This window comes from Carcharhinus amblyrhynchos, chromosome 15 (assembly GCF_965287045.1).
Source record: "Carcharhinus amblyrhynchos chromosome 15, sCarAmb.v2.hapA, whole genome shotgun sequence".
Lineage (NCBI taxonomy): Eukaryota > Metazoa > Chordata > Chondrichthyes > Carcharhiniformes > Carcharhinidae > Carcharhinus > Carcharhinus amblyrhynchos.
In genome coordinates, this window is record NC_137338.1 from 3272863 (window position 1) to 3291756 (window position 18894).

At 48.0% G+C, this 18894-nt stretch overlaps 1 protein-coding gene across 14 annotated transcripts in view; it reads right to left on the minus strand.

Annotated features, from left to right (window-relative positions):
• The window catches only part of robo2 (roundabout, axon guidance receptor, homolog 2 (Drosophila)), a 509899-nt gene that overhangs the window by 135548 nt on the left and 355457 nt on the right, over positions 1 to 18894 (minus strand). For all 14 annotated transcript variants that reach the window (XM_080203357.1, XM_080203355.1, XM_080203348.1 and 11 more), the window contains 2 exons: positions 11069 to 11193; positions 1496 to 1667 (listed from right to left, as the gene is read on the minus strand). In XM_080203357.1, the coding sequence (XP_080059483.1) occupies positions 1496 to 1667; positions 11069 to 11193 (297 nt within the window). The remainder of the gene's footprint in view (positions 1 to 1495; positions 1668 to 11068; positions 11194 to 18894) is intronic.

Genomic DNA, 18894 nt, shown 5'->3' on the forward strand with positions numbered 1-18894 from the left:
TGCTTCCACATTTACACAAGAGTTTATATGTCCAGGCCTCTCGCATTTCCTTTCAATCTCTCTCCGCCTGCACATTCTTCTGTCCTTTTAATATCTTTTTTAATACCTTGCCATTTGTCTTGCTGAGGAGATCATCTCAGTATGTTATTAAACAAAACTAATTGAATGTTACCAACCCTCCAGCAACGTCCTGAGTTCTCTAGGAATGAAAGGTTAACCTCCGCAGCAACCACAACCAATGGGAGACAGAACATGGAAGCTATCTTTGTCCTATTTAAACATTCCTGTTTATTTGTTGTAAAAACATTGGAGAGAAGCCAACCAGGGCAAGGGGCCATCGGTCCCAATCAGACTGTTCGATCCAGTGCAGCCTTGTCCATTATCCTGGCTGACCCTCAGATTGAGTCCCCAACTTCATGTCCTCTGTGCTGCTTACCTGTCCCAGATTCCCCAGTTAGTCCCAGACTTTCAATCTTCTGGAGTTGGGGGAATTCATAAGTTCATAAGATATCGGTGCAGAATTAGGCCATTTGGCCCATCGAGTCTGCTCTGCCATTCGCTCATGGCTAATATGGTCCTCATCCCCATTTTCCTGCCTTCTCCCCTCAACCCTTCAACCCCATTACCAATTAAAAATCTGTCTAACTCCTCCTTAAATTTACTCACGGTCCCAGCATCCTCCACACTTTAGGGGAGCAAATTCCACAGATTCACAACCCTTTGGGAGAAGTAGTTTCTCCTCAACTCTGTTTTAAATTTGCTGCCCCTTATCCTCAGACTATGACCTCTCATCCCAGAATGCCCCACAAGAGGAAGCATCCGCTCCATGTCTACTCTATCCATACCTTTCATCATCTTGTATATCTCAATTTGATCTCCCCCTCATTCTTCTAAATTCCAGAGAGTGTGGGCCGAAACTGTTCAATCTCTCTTCATACGACAAGCCCCTCATCTCTGGAATCAATCCAGTGAACCTCCTCTGAACTGCCTCCAATGTCACTACATCTTTCCTCAAACACGAGGACCAAAACTGTGCACAATATTCCAGGTGTGGCCTCACTTGTATATTTACAACAATACTTCCTTATCTTTATATTCTATCCCTTCCAATTCTTCAACAATTTATTGATGATCTGGTCAGAAAGAGTGAATGTGTTGCAGTGGTGGATTGCACTGCAGTGTTGCAGAGTAGGGATTCTGAAGATACCCTCTATCTTCACAATCCTTGACTTCCACAATGCGGCGCTGTGAGGCAGCAGTGCTAACCACCGTGCCACCGCGCCACGCAGTAGGCGGACTCCCTCTGTACCCTTGCTAAATGCCAGCCCTTGTAATTGGCCACTGGGTCAACCCGCTCCTGGTGTGAAGGGGAACTTGTGAAAACAAAATCGGTTCCACAATTTGTGGCCTCTTTCCCCCCCAACCCTCAGTTTGAACCTGCGACCCTTTGCCTGCCTGTTACGGTTGAGAGTGATCTTCAGGAAGCCCTCCTTACCGTCTGTGACCTCCAGCTGAGCCTTGGCGAGGATGCTTCCCGCCACGGTCAAGGCTTGACAGATGTAGTAGCCGGCGTCAGACCGCTGGATGTTGGTGATGGTGAGGTCCCCGCTCGAGGAGACGGCAAATCTACTGGAAGGCTGCGGAGGCTGATTGGGAAACAGCAGGTTCTGGAAATGAAACACGACAAAAAATGCAAAGAAATTAATTTCTGACGTTCTAACACCCAGTGAGGGAATGTTACCTCAAGAACAGCAAAACAGAACAACACTGAAAATGGGGACAAGAACAGGCTGTTTGACCTTTCATCTCTGCTCCCACAGTTCAACAGGATCATATTTGTTAGAATCCCTGCAGTACAGAAGGAGGCCATTTGGCCCATCGATTCTGCACCAACTCCCCGTAAGAGCAGTTTATTGCTGCCCTATTTCTATAACCTGTGCATTTGCCATAGCTAATCCATTTAACCTACACATCTTGGGACATTAAGGGGCAATTTAGAATGGCTAATCCACCTAACCTGCACATCTTTGGACTGTGGGAGGAAACTGGAGCAACCAAAAGAAACCCATGCAGACACGAGGAGAACGTGCAGACTCTACACAGACAGACACCCGAGACTGGAATTGAACTTGGGTCAATGGCGCGGTGAGGCAGTTGTGCTAACCACTGTGCCACCGTGTCACCCTCCAGTTGTACTGCTCAGAAATCCCTACCCTCCAATTCCAATGGCTTCTGCATCTCTGATTTTTAGGCACACCATTCAGCCCATCGAGCCTGAGCTGACAACAATCCCACCCAGGCCCTATCCCCAAAAACTCAGGTAATCACCCTGCTAATCCCCCTGACACAAAGGGCCAATTAGCAAAGCCAATCAACCTAACCTGCAGATTTTTGAACTTTGGGAAGGAAACCAGAGCACCCGGAGGAAACCCACGCAGACACGGGGGAAATGTGCGGACCCCACACAGACAGTGACCCAGTCAGCACCCGGGTCCCTGGCGCTGTGAGCCAGCAGTGCTAACCACTGCGCCACCATGCCAACCTCAACCCTACCTCCCTGCATTATCTTTTAATTCCCTTAGTAAATGAAAAAATCTTTCAACCTCTTCTCTGAATTAACTCAAAGGCTAAGTGTCCACAGGGCCCCAGGGGAGAGAATTTTGCAGATTCATAACCTTTTGAGTGAAGGGGTTTTTTTCCTCATCTGGGTGGGAAGTGGTGAACCCCCTCAACCGGAGGCTGCGACCTCACGTTCTCGACTCCCCAGCCGAGGGGAATCATTTTCTCAGCCCGTCGGCCCGTGACAAGCCCCGTCTGAACTCTCCAAGCTTCGTTTTGATCGCCTCTCATTCTTCTCGACTCCATTAACATTTAGAGGCGAGTAATAAAATGGAATGGGCAGAGGGGCTCAGTTGAGATATTTCACAGCCTGAGAATCGCTGAACCGTACTGAGTCGGAACAAAATAGAAGGCACATTTCAACGGCGCTTTTCTTGACCTCGGGATGTCCCAAGGCGTTTTACAGCCAATGTCATTGCATGTTTTTTAAATGAGAAAAACCCAATCAGGCAATTACAGTGTTGGACACGGTTCAGTAGGTACAGCCATCACTGGGAACATCACGAGGTTATGTGTTCAAATCTCAGTCTCAGCTTGCAGGCACCAGTCAGGATGATCCAGGGCAGCAGTGTACGGGGGCCCGCCAACCTTTGAACGAGACACCTAACCGAGGTCCTGTCCGCTCTCTGAGGTGGATCTGAAAGATTCTGTACCACTACTGGGACACCCAGGTGGGTTCTCCCTCGCGTCCTGGCAAACACTTATCTCCTTGGCCAACATTACTTAAATTGGCCATCACCACTGTTTTGCGGAGTTTACTTTTATTTGTTAGTCACAAATAAGCTTACTTTAACACTGCAACAAGGTCACTGTGAAATTCCCCTAGTCGCCACACCCCGGCACCTGTTTGGGTACACTGAGGAAAAGTTTAGCATGGCCAATCCACCTGACCTGCAGTAGGACGGCATGGTGGCACAGTGGGTAGCCCTGCTGCCTCACAGTGCCAGGGATTTGATTAATAAGGGAATCGGGAGTTATAGAGAAAAGGCAGGAGAATGGGGATGAGAAAAATATCAGCCATGATTGAATGGCACAGCAGACTTGATGGGGCTGAGTGGCCTAATTCTGTTCCTATGTCATATAATCTTATGGTCTAGGGACCCGGGTTTGATTCCTGGCTAGCTTCACTGTCTGTGTGGAGTTTGCACGTCCTCCCTGTGTCTGCGTGGGTTTCCTCCGGATGCTCCGGTTTCCTCCCACAGTCCAAAGATGTGTGGGTTAGGTGGATTGGCCATGCTAAGTTGCCCCTTGGTGTCAGGGTGACCAGCTAGGGAAAACGCACGGGGTTATGGGGATAGGGCCTGGGTGGGATTGCTCTCAGTGCAGACTTGACGGGCCTTATGGCGTCCTTTTGCACTGTAGGGATTCTATGATACAGGGAGGGAGATGATGGTGGAGTTTGAAAGCAAGGGTGAGGATTTTTAAATTGGTGCATTCTGAATTGCTGAGAACTCAAGGGCCTGAAGTGAGGGGGAGGGCTGTGTGTAACCCTGAACCCCTGAGACAAATTATATTTGATGGCCCAGCATGCCCTTCCCCATTCCTATTACATCCTGAGATTTTCACCCCCTTTCATGGGAGGTCACAGTAGCAAATTAACGTTTTTCAATTAGGCAGTCTGCAATTTTTTCACTCCCTTAAATTATGTCAGCGTTTAATTAAGAGGTGTATACTTTTATTAGCTAATGATGGATTGTCCACTCTGATAGATCCAAGGATGATGCTATTAGCTCTCGTTGCAGCTAACAAATGATGCCTCTTATAGGCTCTACAAATTATGCTTAACCTTGCATTATTTGGCGGTGCAGTTATCAGCACACCCTCCATCAACTGGCCGCAGTGCTACTCTGGGAGCCCAGTGTCCACACTCCATCCATTATCATTACATCCTCGCAATGAATGCTGTCTGGCTACATGAATAACTCTTGATGTTCTTAAAAGGGCAATGATAGGGCTTGAGGTACCTTGCACATTCCTTAACACTCTGCCTCCCTGACCCATTCTCTTCTCACCCATTCTGATCCTTCTTTCTACGCGTCAAATTTTGTTCGATAATCTCTCCTGGTGTGTTTTTTTTTTAAAAACTGTAAGCTTACATTCACACCGAAATTAAGTTAATGCCCTAGTTGCCTCACTCCGGCGCCTGTTTGGGTTACACTGAGGGAGAATTTAGCACGGCCAATGCACCCTAACCAGCACATCTTTCGGACGGTGGGAGGAAACCGGAGCACCCGGAGGAAACCCACGCAGACAAGGGGAGAATGTGCAAATTCCACACAGACAGTGACCCAAGCCGTGAATTGAACCCGGGTCCCTGGCACTGTGAGGCAGCAGTGTTAACCATTGTGCCACCATACCACCCAATGATGGAAAAGGTGCTATATGAATATATGTTATTTTGTTGAGGGAAAGAGGGAAATTTTTCTACTATTGGAACAAATGGTTTTTTTGATTAACTCCAACGGATAATGTGAGCATTTGTCACCCATCCCTCATTGTCCTTGAGTGGCTTGCTAAGCCACTTAAACTGTGGATCTGGAGTCACATATAAATTTCATTAGTGAGCCAGTTGGGGGTTTACCAGGATGTTGCCTGGTATGGAGGGTCTTAGCTATGAGGAGAGATAGGGTAAACTGGGGTTGTTCTCCCTGGAAAGACGGAGAATGAGGGGAGACCTAATAGAGATGTGTAAAATTATGAGGGGTATGGATAGGGTGAACAGGGGGAAACTTTTTCCCAGGTTGGAGGTGACGATCACAAGGGGTCACAGGTTCAAGGTGAGGGGGACAAGGTTGAACTCAGATGTCAGAGGGACGTATTTTACACAGAGGGTGGTGGGGTCCTGGAGTGCACTGCCAAGCAGGGTGGTGCAGGCGGACATGCTGGGATTGTTTAAGACTTATCTGGATAGTCACATGAGCCGACTGGGAATGGAGGGATACAAACGAATGGCCTAGTTGGACCAATGAGCAGCACAGGCTTGGAGGGCCGAAGGGCCTGTTTCCTGTGCTGTACTGTTCTTTAACAATGGTTTCATGGCCATCATTAGGTTTTTAGTTCCAGATTTTTATCTGCCATAGTGGGATTCGAACCAAGGTCCCTGGATTTGTGGTCCACTGACGATTCCACTACACCTCCAATGCTCCAGCTGCAAAAGTGCTGCCACCTTGGCTCAGTGGGTAGTTCTCTTGCTTTGGATTCAATTCCCACTCCAGGAACTTCAACACAAAACACACAGTGCAAGACTGAGGGAGCCCTTCACAGTCAGGGGAGGGGGGTGGTGCCTATCTGATGCAAATATTAAACAGAGGCCCTGTCTGACCTCGTAGACGGACCTCACAGATCCCATGTCACTACCTTGAAAGATGGTGGCCACTTGACCCAGTGAAGTGGGCAATATTTACCCAATGCCAATGACTGGAACTCTGCCACCTCGCCCGCCATGGAATCGGAGCAGGCGACGGTCCAACAACGGGAATCTCCATTGACCTCAGGCGGGAATTTCCAATTTTGCCTGAGTGAGGCCGTAAAATCCCGTCCATTATCATTAAAAAAACAATGTGGTCGTGACCACACTGCAAGGTTTGGGATCTTGCTTTGTACAAATTGCTGCCATTTTTCCTTGCAATCCAACAGCAACTATTCTGCAAAGATATTTGATTGGCTGCTACGAGCTCTCAGACAGCCTGAGGTTGTGAAAGGTGCTACAGGAGTCCAAGTTCTTCCTGTCTTCACTGACCATGGTGTGATATTCCCCTCTGATGTGCTCAATGGACAGACCAACAAATCAGGTTAAAGAAATGAGATGAAACTTTCCCCGGTGATGGAGGAAGCATGCAAAGCGAGCTGCGGTATGGAGCACAGGGGCCCACGGCCCAGGGATGAGCTTCCTGACCTCCTCAGGGGTGAGTTGGAGGGGGATAAGAGAAGGGAGGTGTGGGCTGGAGAATTGCAATGGGCTTCCGAGTCTCTGGACTAGACAGGGTGAAAGATCGGTCAGGGGTGCCTGACGTCCAGCCTACTAATCAATACTAGGGGGCAGAGCTTGGTCAAGGCGAGGGCTGATCTTGGTTGTGGTGAGGTTTCTATGGTGCATGTCTTGTATCTTCTTACAGGTGGCATCAAAGGGAGGCTCATGTCCCAGGAATAGACAACACTCTCAGGAGAAGAATGAAAGATTTGGTGTTCCACTCAAATAAACATTTACCCAGTCTGTAAGCAATGATTTCACAGTAATGTATAGAACACAAGGAGGATATTCAGTCCATCATAGAATATCACAGTGCAAAAAAGGCCCTTCAGCCCATTAAGTCTTCTCCATGGCTGTACTGGCTCTATGAAAGAGCTATCCAATCAGTTCAAGTCCATGCTTGTTCCCTCTTCCTTTGAATGTTTCTTACTTCTAAGTATTCATACAATGCCCTTTTGGAAGTTACTATAAAATCTATTTCCATCACTGTTTCAGACAGTATATTCCAGATTATAACAACTTATTGCACAAAAAAATCCTCTTTTTGTTCATTCATTCATGGTCTGTGGGTGTCGGTGGCCAAACCAACATTTATTGCCCATCCCCAATTGTCCTTGAGAAGGGGGTGGTGAGCTGCCTTCTTGAACCGCTGCAGTCCATGTGGTGTAAGTACACCCATCGTGCTGTTAGGGAGGGAATTTCAGGATTTTGACCCTGCGACAGTGAAGGAATGCTGATATATTTCCAAGTCAGAATGGTGTGCAGTGTGGAAGGGAATTTGCAGGTGGTGATGTTTCTATGTGTCTGCTGCCCTTGTTCTTCGAGACGGTAGTGGTTGAGGAGTTGGAAGGTGCTGTGGAAGGAACCTTGGTGAATTGTTGCAGTGCATCTTGTAGATGGTATGCACTGTTGTTACTGAGGGTCGGTGGTGGAGGGATGTTTGTGGAAGTGTTGCCAATCAAGTGGGGCTGCTTTGTTCTGGATGGTGTCAAGCTTCTTGAGTGTTGTTGGAGCTGCACCCATCTAGGCAAGGGGGGAGTATTCCATCACATTCCTGACTTGTGACTTGTCGATGGTGGACAAGCTTTGAGGAGTCAGAAGGTGACTCAAGGCTACAGGCCAATTGCTGGTAAATGGGATTAGGTGAGAGGTCAGATGCTTCTTGTATATCAGTGTGGACTTAATGGGCCGAAGGACCTCTTCTACAATGTATGATTCTATGAGCTACTCGCCACAGGATTCTTAGTGTCTGACCTGTTCTTGCAACCACTATCTTTATATGGCTGGGTCCAGTTCTGTTTCTGGTCAATGGTGACCCTCAGGATGTTGATAGTGGAGGATTTAGAGATGATAATGCCATGGAATATCATGAGGAGATTGGTTAGATTCTCACTTGTTCTTCCTCTGGTTCAATTATTAAATATCTCAAATCTGTGTCCTCTGCTCTCTGACCTGCTTGCCAATGGAAACAGTGTCTCCTCACATGTACTATCAAAACTCTGCCCAAGACTGACATTTTTCAAAGTTTGAACAAACAAGAACATCTCTTCATGTTGGCAGAAAAATAATCTTCACGCACTTCTCATTTTCAGATCTGGGGGCTGATTAAAATATGAATAGATGTGGGATTTACAGAACACGGCCTCCTGCTCGGGAGACACACAGGGAGCTGAATCCGTGATGAACCTGGACAGGTCGGAGATGAAGGGGGAACCAATGGTAATGTTGAGGGTTCTCTTGCACTTCCACCCTGATGACTTGGCCGAGAATTATTTTTGTTGGAGGGCCACAGAGTGCTTCGCAGTTAATTGAGTACTTCTGAAATGATATTGGGAGTCAGGGAGGCAGTTTGCAATAAGCCAACTCCCACACACTGCAATGTGATGAAAGAGCAGGCAACCTGATTTAGAATCTCCACAGTGCAGAAGGAGGTCATTCGGCCCATCGAGTCTACACCACCAACTCTGCAAAGCAGCATCCCACCCAGGCCCTCCCCTCCATCCCACTACATTTCCCACAGCCAATCCACCTAACCTACACATCTTCGTGGGAGGATTCCAGAGCAGCCGGAGGAAACCCCACGCAGACACAGGGAGAACGGGCAAACTCCACGCAAGCAGTAACCCGAGACCAGAACTGAACTCAGGTCCCTGGTGCTGGGAGGCAGCAGTGCTGGCCACTGTGCCACCCAGTGATATTGGTTGAACGAGAAGTGTCGGTCCCAGGACGCCGGGGAGAACTCCTCCGCTCTTCCTCAAAGTACTGGCTGTCCAATCTTTTACATTCACCCAAAACAGCAAAATCAGTAGTAATGCCTGATTAGAAAGGCAGCACCATCGACTGTGCAGCACTCCCTCAGCATTGACAATATCCCCCAATCATTCAGTGTCAAATGTTCTCTGATAATGCTCCTGTTTAGTGCCTCAGGGCATTTCACGCAAGAACATTAAAGAACAGGAGCAGAGATAGACCATTGAGCCTGTTCTGCCACTCAATAAATTCATGGCTGGTTTTCTACCTCCACCTGGGCCTTGCTGCTCAATCCCCATATCCTCGGTTGGTTATACGGCTTGGGTTCAATTCCCATACCAGCTGAGCTTATCCATGAAGGCTCTGTCTTCTCACTTTTACCTCTCACCTAAGGTGTGGTGACTCTCAGGCTAAATCTCCACCAGTAAACTCTGCCCCTTTGAAGGGGGGAACAACTTATCGCTGTCTGGGACTGTGGCAACTTTACCAATACCTTTAATCCCTCAGTGGCTCAGAATGACCAGCCTGCATCTGGAATACACTCAGTAATTAAGCATCTCTGGGTTCCAGAATTCTGATTCACAGCCTCTGTATGAGGATATTTTTTCACATCGCAGTCCCAAATTTCCCACCCCTTCTCCCGAGGCCAATTTGAGACTCCTCCGTCAGCGGAAATAACCTCCGAGCATCTATCAGGTCAAACTCTCAAAAGAATCTGACCCATTTCACCATCGCCTCTCAATCTTCTGAGAATATAAGAAGACCATTCTGCCCATTCTCTTCTGATAGAACAACTCTCTCTCAGGAATCACTAGACTATCAATCCAGAAACTCAGCTGATGTTCTGGGGACCTGGGTTCGACCGAATTTGAATTCAATTTAAAAAATATGGAATTAAGAATCTACTGATGATCATGAAACCATTGCCAATTGTCGGAAAATCCCATCTGGTTCATTCATGTCCTTGAGGGAAGGAAATCTGCCATCCTTACCCGGTCTGGCCTACACGTGACTCCAGAGCCACAGCAATGTGGTTAACTCTCAACTGCCCTCGGGCAACTAGGGATTGGCAATAAATAAGAACATAAGAACATAAGAAATAGGAGCAGGAGTAGGCCATCCAGCCCTTCGAGCCTGCCCCGCCATTCAATAAGATCATGGCTGATCTGTCGTGGCTCAGTTCCACATTCCCGCCCTCTCCCCATAACCCTTAATCCCCTCTCTTATCAAAAACCCATCAACCCGCTTCTTAAAAATATTTAGCGAGGCAGCCTCCACCACTTCAACGGGCAGAGAATTCCAGAGATTCACCACCCTTTGAGTGAAGAAGTTCCTCCTCAACTCCGTTCTAAACCGCCCCCCCTTTATCTTGAGGCTGTGCCCCCTAGTCCTACTGTCCTTTCTGAGCGGGAAGAGCCTCTCCACCTCTATCCTATCCATCCCATTCATCATCTTATACGTCTCAATGAGATCTCCCCTCATTCTTCTAAACTCTAACGAGTACAAGCCTAGTTTATTCAGCCTCTCCTCATAGCTCAACCCCGTCAACTCTGGCATCAGCCTAGTAAACCTCCTCTGCACTCCCGCCAAGGCCAAAATATCCTTGCGTAAGTACGGCGACCAAAACTGCACACAGTACTCCAGCTGCGGCCTCACCAATGCCCTATACAGCTGCAGCAAGACCTCCCTACTTTTATATTCAATCCCCTTCGCTATGAAGGCCAGCATCCCATTCGCCTTCCTGACCACCTGCTGCACCTGCAGGCTGGGTTTTTGCGACTCATGCACAAGGACCCCGAGGTCCCTCTGCACCGTCGCCTGCTGCAGTTTTTCGCCACGTAAGTAATAGTCCTTCCTACCATTCTTCCTACCAAAGTGGACCACCTCACACTTGCCAACATTAAATTCCATTTGCCAGTTCCTGGCCCATTCGCCCAGCCTATCTAGATCCTTCTGCAGACTCTCCACACCCTCCGCACAATTTGCCGTTCCACCAATCTTGGTGTCATCAGCAAATTTCGACACCATACACTCGGTTCCCTCCTCCAGATCATCTATATAAATGGTAAAAAGCTGAGGCCCCAGCACCGACCCCGGGGGCACTCCACTAGTCACCACTGCTGGCCAGCCAGTGATGCCCATGTCCCACGAGTGAGTAAATAAAATATCAATCTGATTGTGCTAAATACAAGCTCTTGATGGTGGATCAGACAGTCACAGGGCACTCACCTGGCTTCCCTCTTTTTGCCAGAAGACCGCTGGTTGAGGATTTCCCTTTGTCTCACACGGGAAGGTGGCAGTGCGTCCCTGAGCCACGATCTGATCCCTTGGCCTCACGACAAACTGAGGGGCAGCTGGGGGGTGGGTGGGTGGGGAGAGGCGGGGTGGTGACGAGGGTGGGGGGGGCAACCAGATGACACGTCAGACAGCACAGGACAGAGTGAATATGTCTTAGGTCCAAACCTCTCACAACAGACATGCAGAAAGAGGAACAGGAGGGGGAATTTCCGTTTATACCCAACTCACTCACTTTTTCTCTTCTTGCCACACAGTGGATCATTTGTGTGTGATTTCATGCCTCCTTCCAATTCTATTCCCTCCTCCCCACAACCCTCATTGCATACTCAGGTGGCTGTTCTTCATGTGTGTGTGTGCCAATTAATTGAATAAGTCAATGAAATCAGGCACTCCAGCTTCACCCAGCACCAAACACTGCAACCACTGAACAATGACCAGGAACCTTGACTGATATATCCCCACAGTAAACCCAGGGGTCAGTGGACAGTGACAAGGAGCAGGAACCCTGGTTGGTTTCCCCCCCAGCAACCCAGGGATCACTGGACAGTGATCAGGAACAGGAACACCGGCTGATTTCCCCTCTCTAATCCAGGGATCACTGGACAGTGATCAGAAACAGGAACCCTGGCTGATTTCCCCTCTCTAATCCAGGGATCACTGGACAGTGATCAGAAACAGGAACCCTGGCTGATTTCCCCTCTCTAATCCAGGGATCACTGGACAGTGATCAGAAACAGGAACCCTGGCTGATTTCCCCTCTCTAATCCAGGGATCACTGGACAGTGATCAGAAACAGGAACCCTGGCTGATTTCCCCCTCTCTAATCCAGGGATCACTGGACAGTGATCAGAAACAGGGACCCTGGCTGATTTCCCTCCACTAACCCAGAGATCAGTGGACAGTGACCAGAAGCAGGAACCTCGCTGATTTCCCCTCTCTAATCCAGGGATCACTGGACAGTGACCAGGAACAGGAGCCCTGGCTGATTTCCCCCTCTCTAATCCAGGGATCACTGGACAGTGATCAGGAGCAGGAATCCTGGCTGTTTTTTTTTCCTCTCTAACCCAGGGATCGCTGGAGAGTGATCAGGAATAGAAGTCGTGACTGTTTTCATCTTTCTCCTTAATCTTGGGGCTTGATACAGTCAGTTGGAGATAATTCCCCTGTAACATGTTTTGTTTATCTTTTAGTTTGTTCAGTTAATGTTGGGATAATATCGGCATGATGTTGCTGACATCATCCACTCACTTTAGCAGAGCATGAGGGTTGGATTACCATCAGCAGAAACGCATGAACTTCACGGCACTACAATAGCTGCTCTTTCATCTATTTGAGATTGTTAACCCATCACATTCACACAGCTGTTCGACTCTTAAACTCCGTCAGTGCAGATTGTTTAATAGACTGAACGTCTCAGCAAAAGAATGGTCAATTTCGATCTAAAATTCACCTGCTATCAGAATAATCAGAACTGCATTTAAATCATAAAACTCCATCTTAAAAGGGGTCCCTGACGGTGAGACTCTCTCTATAAAAGGGGTCCCTGACGGCGAGACGCTCTCTATAAAAGGGGTCTCTGACGGCGAGACGGTCTCTATAAAAGGAGTCCCTGACGGCGAGACGCTCTCTATAAAAGGGGTCCCTGACGGTGAGACTCTCTCTATAAAAGGGGTCCCTGACGGCGAGACTCTCTCTATAAAAGGGGTCCCTGACGGCGAGACTCTCTCTATAAAAGGGGTCCCTGACGGCGAGACTCTCTCTATAAAAGGGGTCCCTGACGGCGAGACTCTCTCTATAAAAGGGGTCCCTGACGGCGAGACTCTCTCTATAAAAGGGGTCCCTGACGGTGAGACTCTCTCTATAAAAGGGGTCCCTGACGGCGAGACTCTCTCTATAAAAGGGGTCCCTGACAGTGAGACGCTCTCTATAAAAGGGGTCCCTGACGGTGAGACTCTCTCTATAAAAGGGGTCCCTGACGGCGAGACTCTCTCTATAAAAGGGGTCCCTGACGGCGAGACTCTCTCTATAAAAGGGGTCCCTGACGGTGAGACTCTCTCTATAAAAGGGTTCTTTGAATATATGCACAGTTAATAAATGGGTAGTGGGAGCATCGAATGCAGAAGTTCTTTGATTTAGGTGCACAGAATAATGACAGTAAAAGATCAGGAATCTCGCCAAGGTCTGGAATGCCCCTGGAAAAAAAGATTGGATTAGAACATGCACAAATTCAAAGCACAATTTGGTTTTAGTCCACATCTCCGGGTCTCATGCCAAGTCACCCACTGATTCTGTTAATGTTATCAAAACACGATGTTTAAACACAATCTAGAATAATCTGCATGGCCCAGCATGCATGGGCGAGGCTGATAAACCAGACACAAAGAGCCAACGCACAAGCATCTGAATGAAGCTCAGTGATAGCTGAAGCCAAGCAAGCAGCAGCAGAGAGGGAGAGAGAGAGAGGCAATTAAAGACTGGGCAACCTGGGATGTTTCACTAATTCAGCTGATAAAGTGTGTGGGAGAAGCTTCGAGCACATCGCTAAATTAGCTTGGGTTCCTGGCACGCGACGCCGCATTCAGCAAGAGTAAAGCGTAACTTGTACTGAAACGTAACACAGGATGCTTGCAAAAACCAGCAGAGTCGGACGTGACCAGAGGCACACAAAGTCAGCTCTGAGGACAGGGACTTTGGGACAAACAAGACGATAACGCACTCCACGTTCACCATGATTTCAACAGCAGCGAAAGCAGAGCCACAAATAGCCGCAAGGCAGAAAATACCAAACAGCACCTCTTTTCTCACTTGCCCTCTCATTTGCTTTATTTCCATCCTCCACCTTTCAGTTCCTCCCTCACCCGGTCCTCACCAGATGCTGAATCCTGCTGTGGAACAGGTGCACGGGACGCTGTACCCGAACTGGAGCTTCCACCTCAGCAGCATATTGGGCTACTGGGGATATGCATACACACACATACCTGTACACACACACACACACACACACACACACACACACACACACACACACACACACACACACACACACACACACACACACACACACACACATACCTGCACACACACACACACCCACACACACATACCTGCACACACACACACAAGCGCATACACACACACACACACACACAAGTGCACACACACATCCACACACCCACACACGCACACACATATCCACACACACACACACACACATATCCACACACACACACACACACATCCACACACGCACACACATATCCACACACGCACACACATATCCACACACACACACACACATATCCACACACACACACACACATCCACACACGCACACACATATCCACACACGCACACACATATCCACACACACACACACATATCCACACACGCACACACATATCCACACACACACACACACACATATCCACACACACACACACACATCCACACACGCACACACATATCCACACACGCACACACATATCCACACACACACACACACACATCCACACACGCACACACATATCCACACACGCACACACATATCCACACACGCACACACACCTGCACACACACGCACACACACAAACCTATAGACACATACTCATGCACACACACAAACACAGCAGCAGACACACAAACTGACAATCACACACACACACGCACTCGCAATTTCGCTCCCCCAGGCGCATTGACATGCAGACTCTCACACACTCACAACCTTACACACACACCCACATCCACAAAGTTGCAATCTCTCTCATGCACATATACACGTACAACCTCACACATCCACTTACATACAGAAACTCAATCTCATATGCATACACACAAACTCACCATCTCACAGAGACACCAGCTCACACATACACTCACAAACTCACCATCTCAGAGACATCCGCACACAGAATGACCATCTCACGGAGATGCAGACAATCGCGCGCACTCAGACTCATATTCAAAATCTCAGATACACACATACAATTTGATTTCCTTCACTCCATCATTCGTGGCTACGTCTTGCGCTGCCTAGTCCCTAAACTTTGGAAAACTTTTTCTAAACATCTCTGCCTCTGTACCTTTAAGACACTCCTTCAAGTCTGCCTCTTTGATCAAGCTTTTGGTCATTTGCGTTATATGGCTGGATGTCAAATTTGTCTTGAATAATGCTCCCATGAAGCACCCTGGGATGTGTTACTACACTCAAAGCACTATATAAATGCAGGTTGTTGTTATATACAGCCTTGCCTTTTAGTAAGAATGACTGGAGAGTGGACAACCTTATCCCCAACTGAGATTGGCACAGAGTAGCAAATAAATAAAATGAATGAAGTGAATAGAGGTTTTTGCTTCCATTTTGCTCCCTACACTGTGCTCTCCTCACTGGAACTGTTCATTAGTAGACAATCAATCTCGTTGTTAGAAGGCCATTCTGTGACTTTCACTTGATCCCTGCAGTGAGATAGAACTATTGAATCCACACAATGCAGAAGGAGGCCATTCGGTCCATTAAGTCTGCACCAACTCTCTAACAGAGCATCCCACCCTTGCCCTATCCCTATTGTCTCACATATTTACCCCATTAATTCTCCCAACATGCACACCTTTGGACACTAAGGTACAATTTAACATGACCAATCCACCTAACCATCACATCTTTGGACTATGGGAGGAAACGGGAGTACTTGGAGGAAACCCACGCAGACACAGGGGGAATGTGCAAACTCCACGCAGACAGTGACCCAAGGCCGGAATGGAACCCAGATCCCTGGTGCTGTGAGGCAGCAGTGCCAACCACTGTGCCACTGTCCTGCACAGACACTTGCACAGTCCTGGTTATGGACAATGCCAATGAGATGTGTGCTTGGTCACATTGACTGATCTCAATCCATTCGTCCCTTAGCACCATGTTCCTTTGTCCTGGTGTTAAAGCATGAACTTGTTTTGGGACGCCAATTTCTCCATGGTGCTTAAGCATGAGAAAGGCCATTTGCCCCATCCTGTTAACCTACTGGAGTACGGAAACGTTCCTTAAATGACACCAAGGGCTCCAATACTGGATCCAAAGTCAAACTGTCACACACTGTGTGAATAAGACTGCCCTCATAAATTTACCTTTTGTCTGCTTGAACAAGTCCCACTCACAAAGTTTAGTTTAAGGTCATGTTCTGGGTTTCCCATCTCCCTTCCCCAATCGCCTTATCCACCTGTCTGAGACCAGGTAAGACCTTCCTCGGTGGAAGATCATCGCTTCCATCTCCCAGCTCATACTCCTGGCAACCATTTGCATTTAGATAGCACCTTTAGTGTGGGGAGGCCCCAAGGCTCTTCATAGGAGCATTATCAGGTACAGATTTGACAATAGGCCATGTAAGGAGATATCAGAATGGCAACCAACAGGTGACCAAAAGAGGGAGAAGGAGTATTGTAAAGGGAGAGAGAAAGAGGTAGACATGTGGAGGAGTTTAAAGAGGGAATTCCATTCAAGGCAGCACCTCCAATTGTGAGGTGGTGGAAACTGGGGAGGCTAAACAGGCCAAAATTGGAGGAGCGCAGATATCTTAGAGGAATACACGGAGGCTGTGGAGGGATGACCTCTTCCTGGTCAAAGCAGGCATTCCCAGTGGTTGTGGCTGGCAAGATATTCAACTGCAGCGTGCACTTAACTGTACAGGGCTTCAGCTGACATCTAAGGGCTTGCAGCATGGCTTGGGACAGCAAGACCCAGGCCAATATGCTCGCTACCCGTCCCCCCGACCCCTCACTAGACTCACCACTCCACCACCACCCACCCCAGCCCCTTCGCTCTCCACTGCCCTACTCCCTTCATCTGGGAAACTGCAGCAAAATGGGTCTTCCAGCACTTTTCCTCGCTTGGGATCAGCCTTCAGACAGGGGAACGGAATCTGGGAAGGCCCTGCACTGTATCAGAATTTGAGTTGACTTATTATTGTCACGTGTATAACAGTGAAAAGTATGGTTTCTTGCACGTTATACAGACAAAGCATACTGTTCATAGAGAAGGAAAGGAGAGGGTGCAGAAAGTAGTGTTACAGTCATGGTTAGGGTGTAGAGAAAGATCAACTTAATATAAAGTAGGTCCGTTCGAAAGTCTGACAGCAACAGGGAAGAAGCTGTTCTTGAGTCGGTCGGTACGTGACCTCAGAGTTTTGTATCTTTTTCCCGACGGAAGAAGGTGGAAGAGAGAATGTCCGGGATGCGTGGGGGCCTTAATTATGCTGGCTGCTTTGCCGAGGCAGCAGGAAGTGTAGAAAATGTCAATGGATGGGAGGCTGGTGGAAGGAGAGTTTGATGAGCTGAAAAGTGGAATCATGTATGTTTAAGTAAGGACAACGGCAGGAGATGTTGGATGGGATAAAGGGATAAAGGGGAACAATTGTCCTTTTGAACATCCAATTTTTTTTAAATGGCGGCGTGGCTTTTTCTGATTTGAGATTTTAATGATTTATTGAAGTGGTTTTCAGCTCAATGGAAATAGATTATCAAGAGCCATATTTAATTCATGATGGAATGCATATGCCTGAGGCAGAAAGATTTTTTTTAAAGAAATAATTTCTTGAAGCCTTTCCCTGTCATGTTTTATTCAGCGAGTTAAAGCAATCACGGTGAGGAGGCAATCTGTTTTGAATCCTCAAAGAACTCACAAAGGTCTGTGACTCCACCCTGTGTCTGTCGGGAATCTGGGAGCGCAAAGGAAACTAAGCGTCAGTAAACTGCAGTGACCAATCAAGAGGATAGAACAGCGCCAAGTGGTGCTCATGTCATGTTCCAATATAACACACCCTCGCCAGCCTCTGGGCGATAGGTTCCCACCTTCCCCCCCTCCCCTCTCAAAGCCACTCATTGTTCAGTGGGTCTTGTCATCGAGCCAACAATATTGTGGGCTTGGGTCCCCACCCAGATAACGGAGAGCAGAGACCCAGGCTGGTTCTCCTGGTGTGGAACTGAGGGAGTGCACCATTGCCAGAGGTGCGATCTCTCGCATCAGCTGTCAAAACCACGACCTAATCTCCTTTAAGAAGTCTCACAACACCAGGTTGAAGTCCAACAGGTTTATTTGGTAGCAAAAGCCACTAGCTTTTGGGCCTCTGACCCTTCGTCAGGTGAGTGGAGAGTTCTGATCATAAACAGGGGATGTAAAGACTCACACTCGGAATACAGAATACTGATTAGAATGTGAGTTTTTTGCAGCTAATCAAGTCTTAAAGGTGCAGACAATGTGAGTGGTGATAGCATTAAACACAGGTTAAAGAGATGTGTATTGTCTGCAGACAGGACAATAAGTGAGATGTTGCAAGCCCAGGCAAGTCATGGGGGTTACAGATAGTGTGACATGAACCCAAGATCCCGGTTGAGACCGTCTTCACGTGTGGAGAACTTAGTTATCAGTTTCCGCTCAGCGACTCTGCGCTGTCGTGTTTGTGAAGGCCGCCTTGGAGAACGCTCACCCGAAAATCAGAGGCCGAATGCCCGTGATCGCTGAAGTTGTTGCGGTCACGGGCATTCAGCATCTGATCTTCGGGTAAGCTTTCTCCAAGGCAGCCTTCCCGACACACGACAGCGCAGAGTCACTGAGCAGAAACTGATAACCAAGTTCTGTACACATGAGGATGGCCTCAACCAGGATCTTGGATTCAAGCCACACTATCTGTAACCCCCATGACTTGCCTGGGCTTGCAACATCTCACTTACTGTCCTGTCTGGAGACAATACACATCTCTTTAACCTATGCTGAA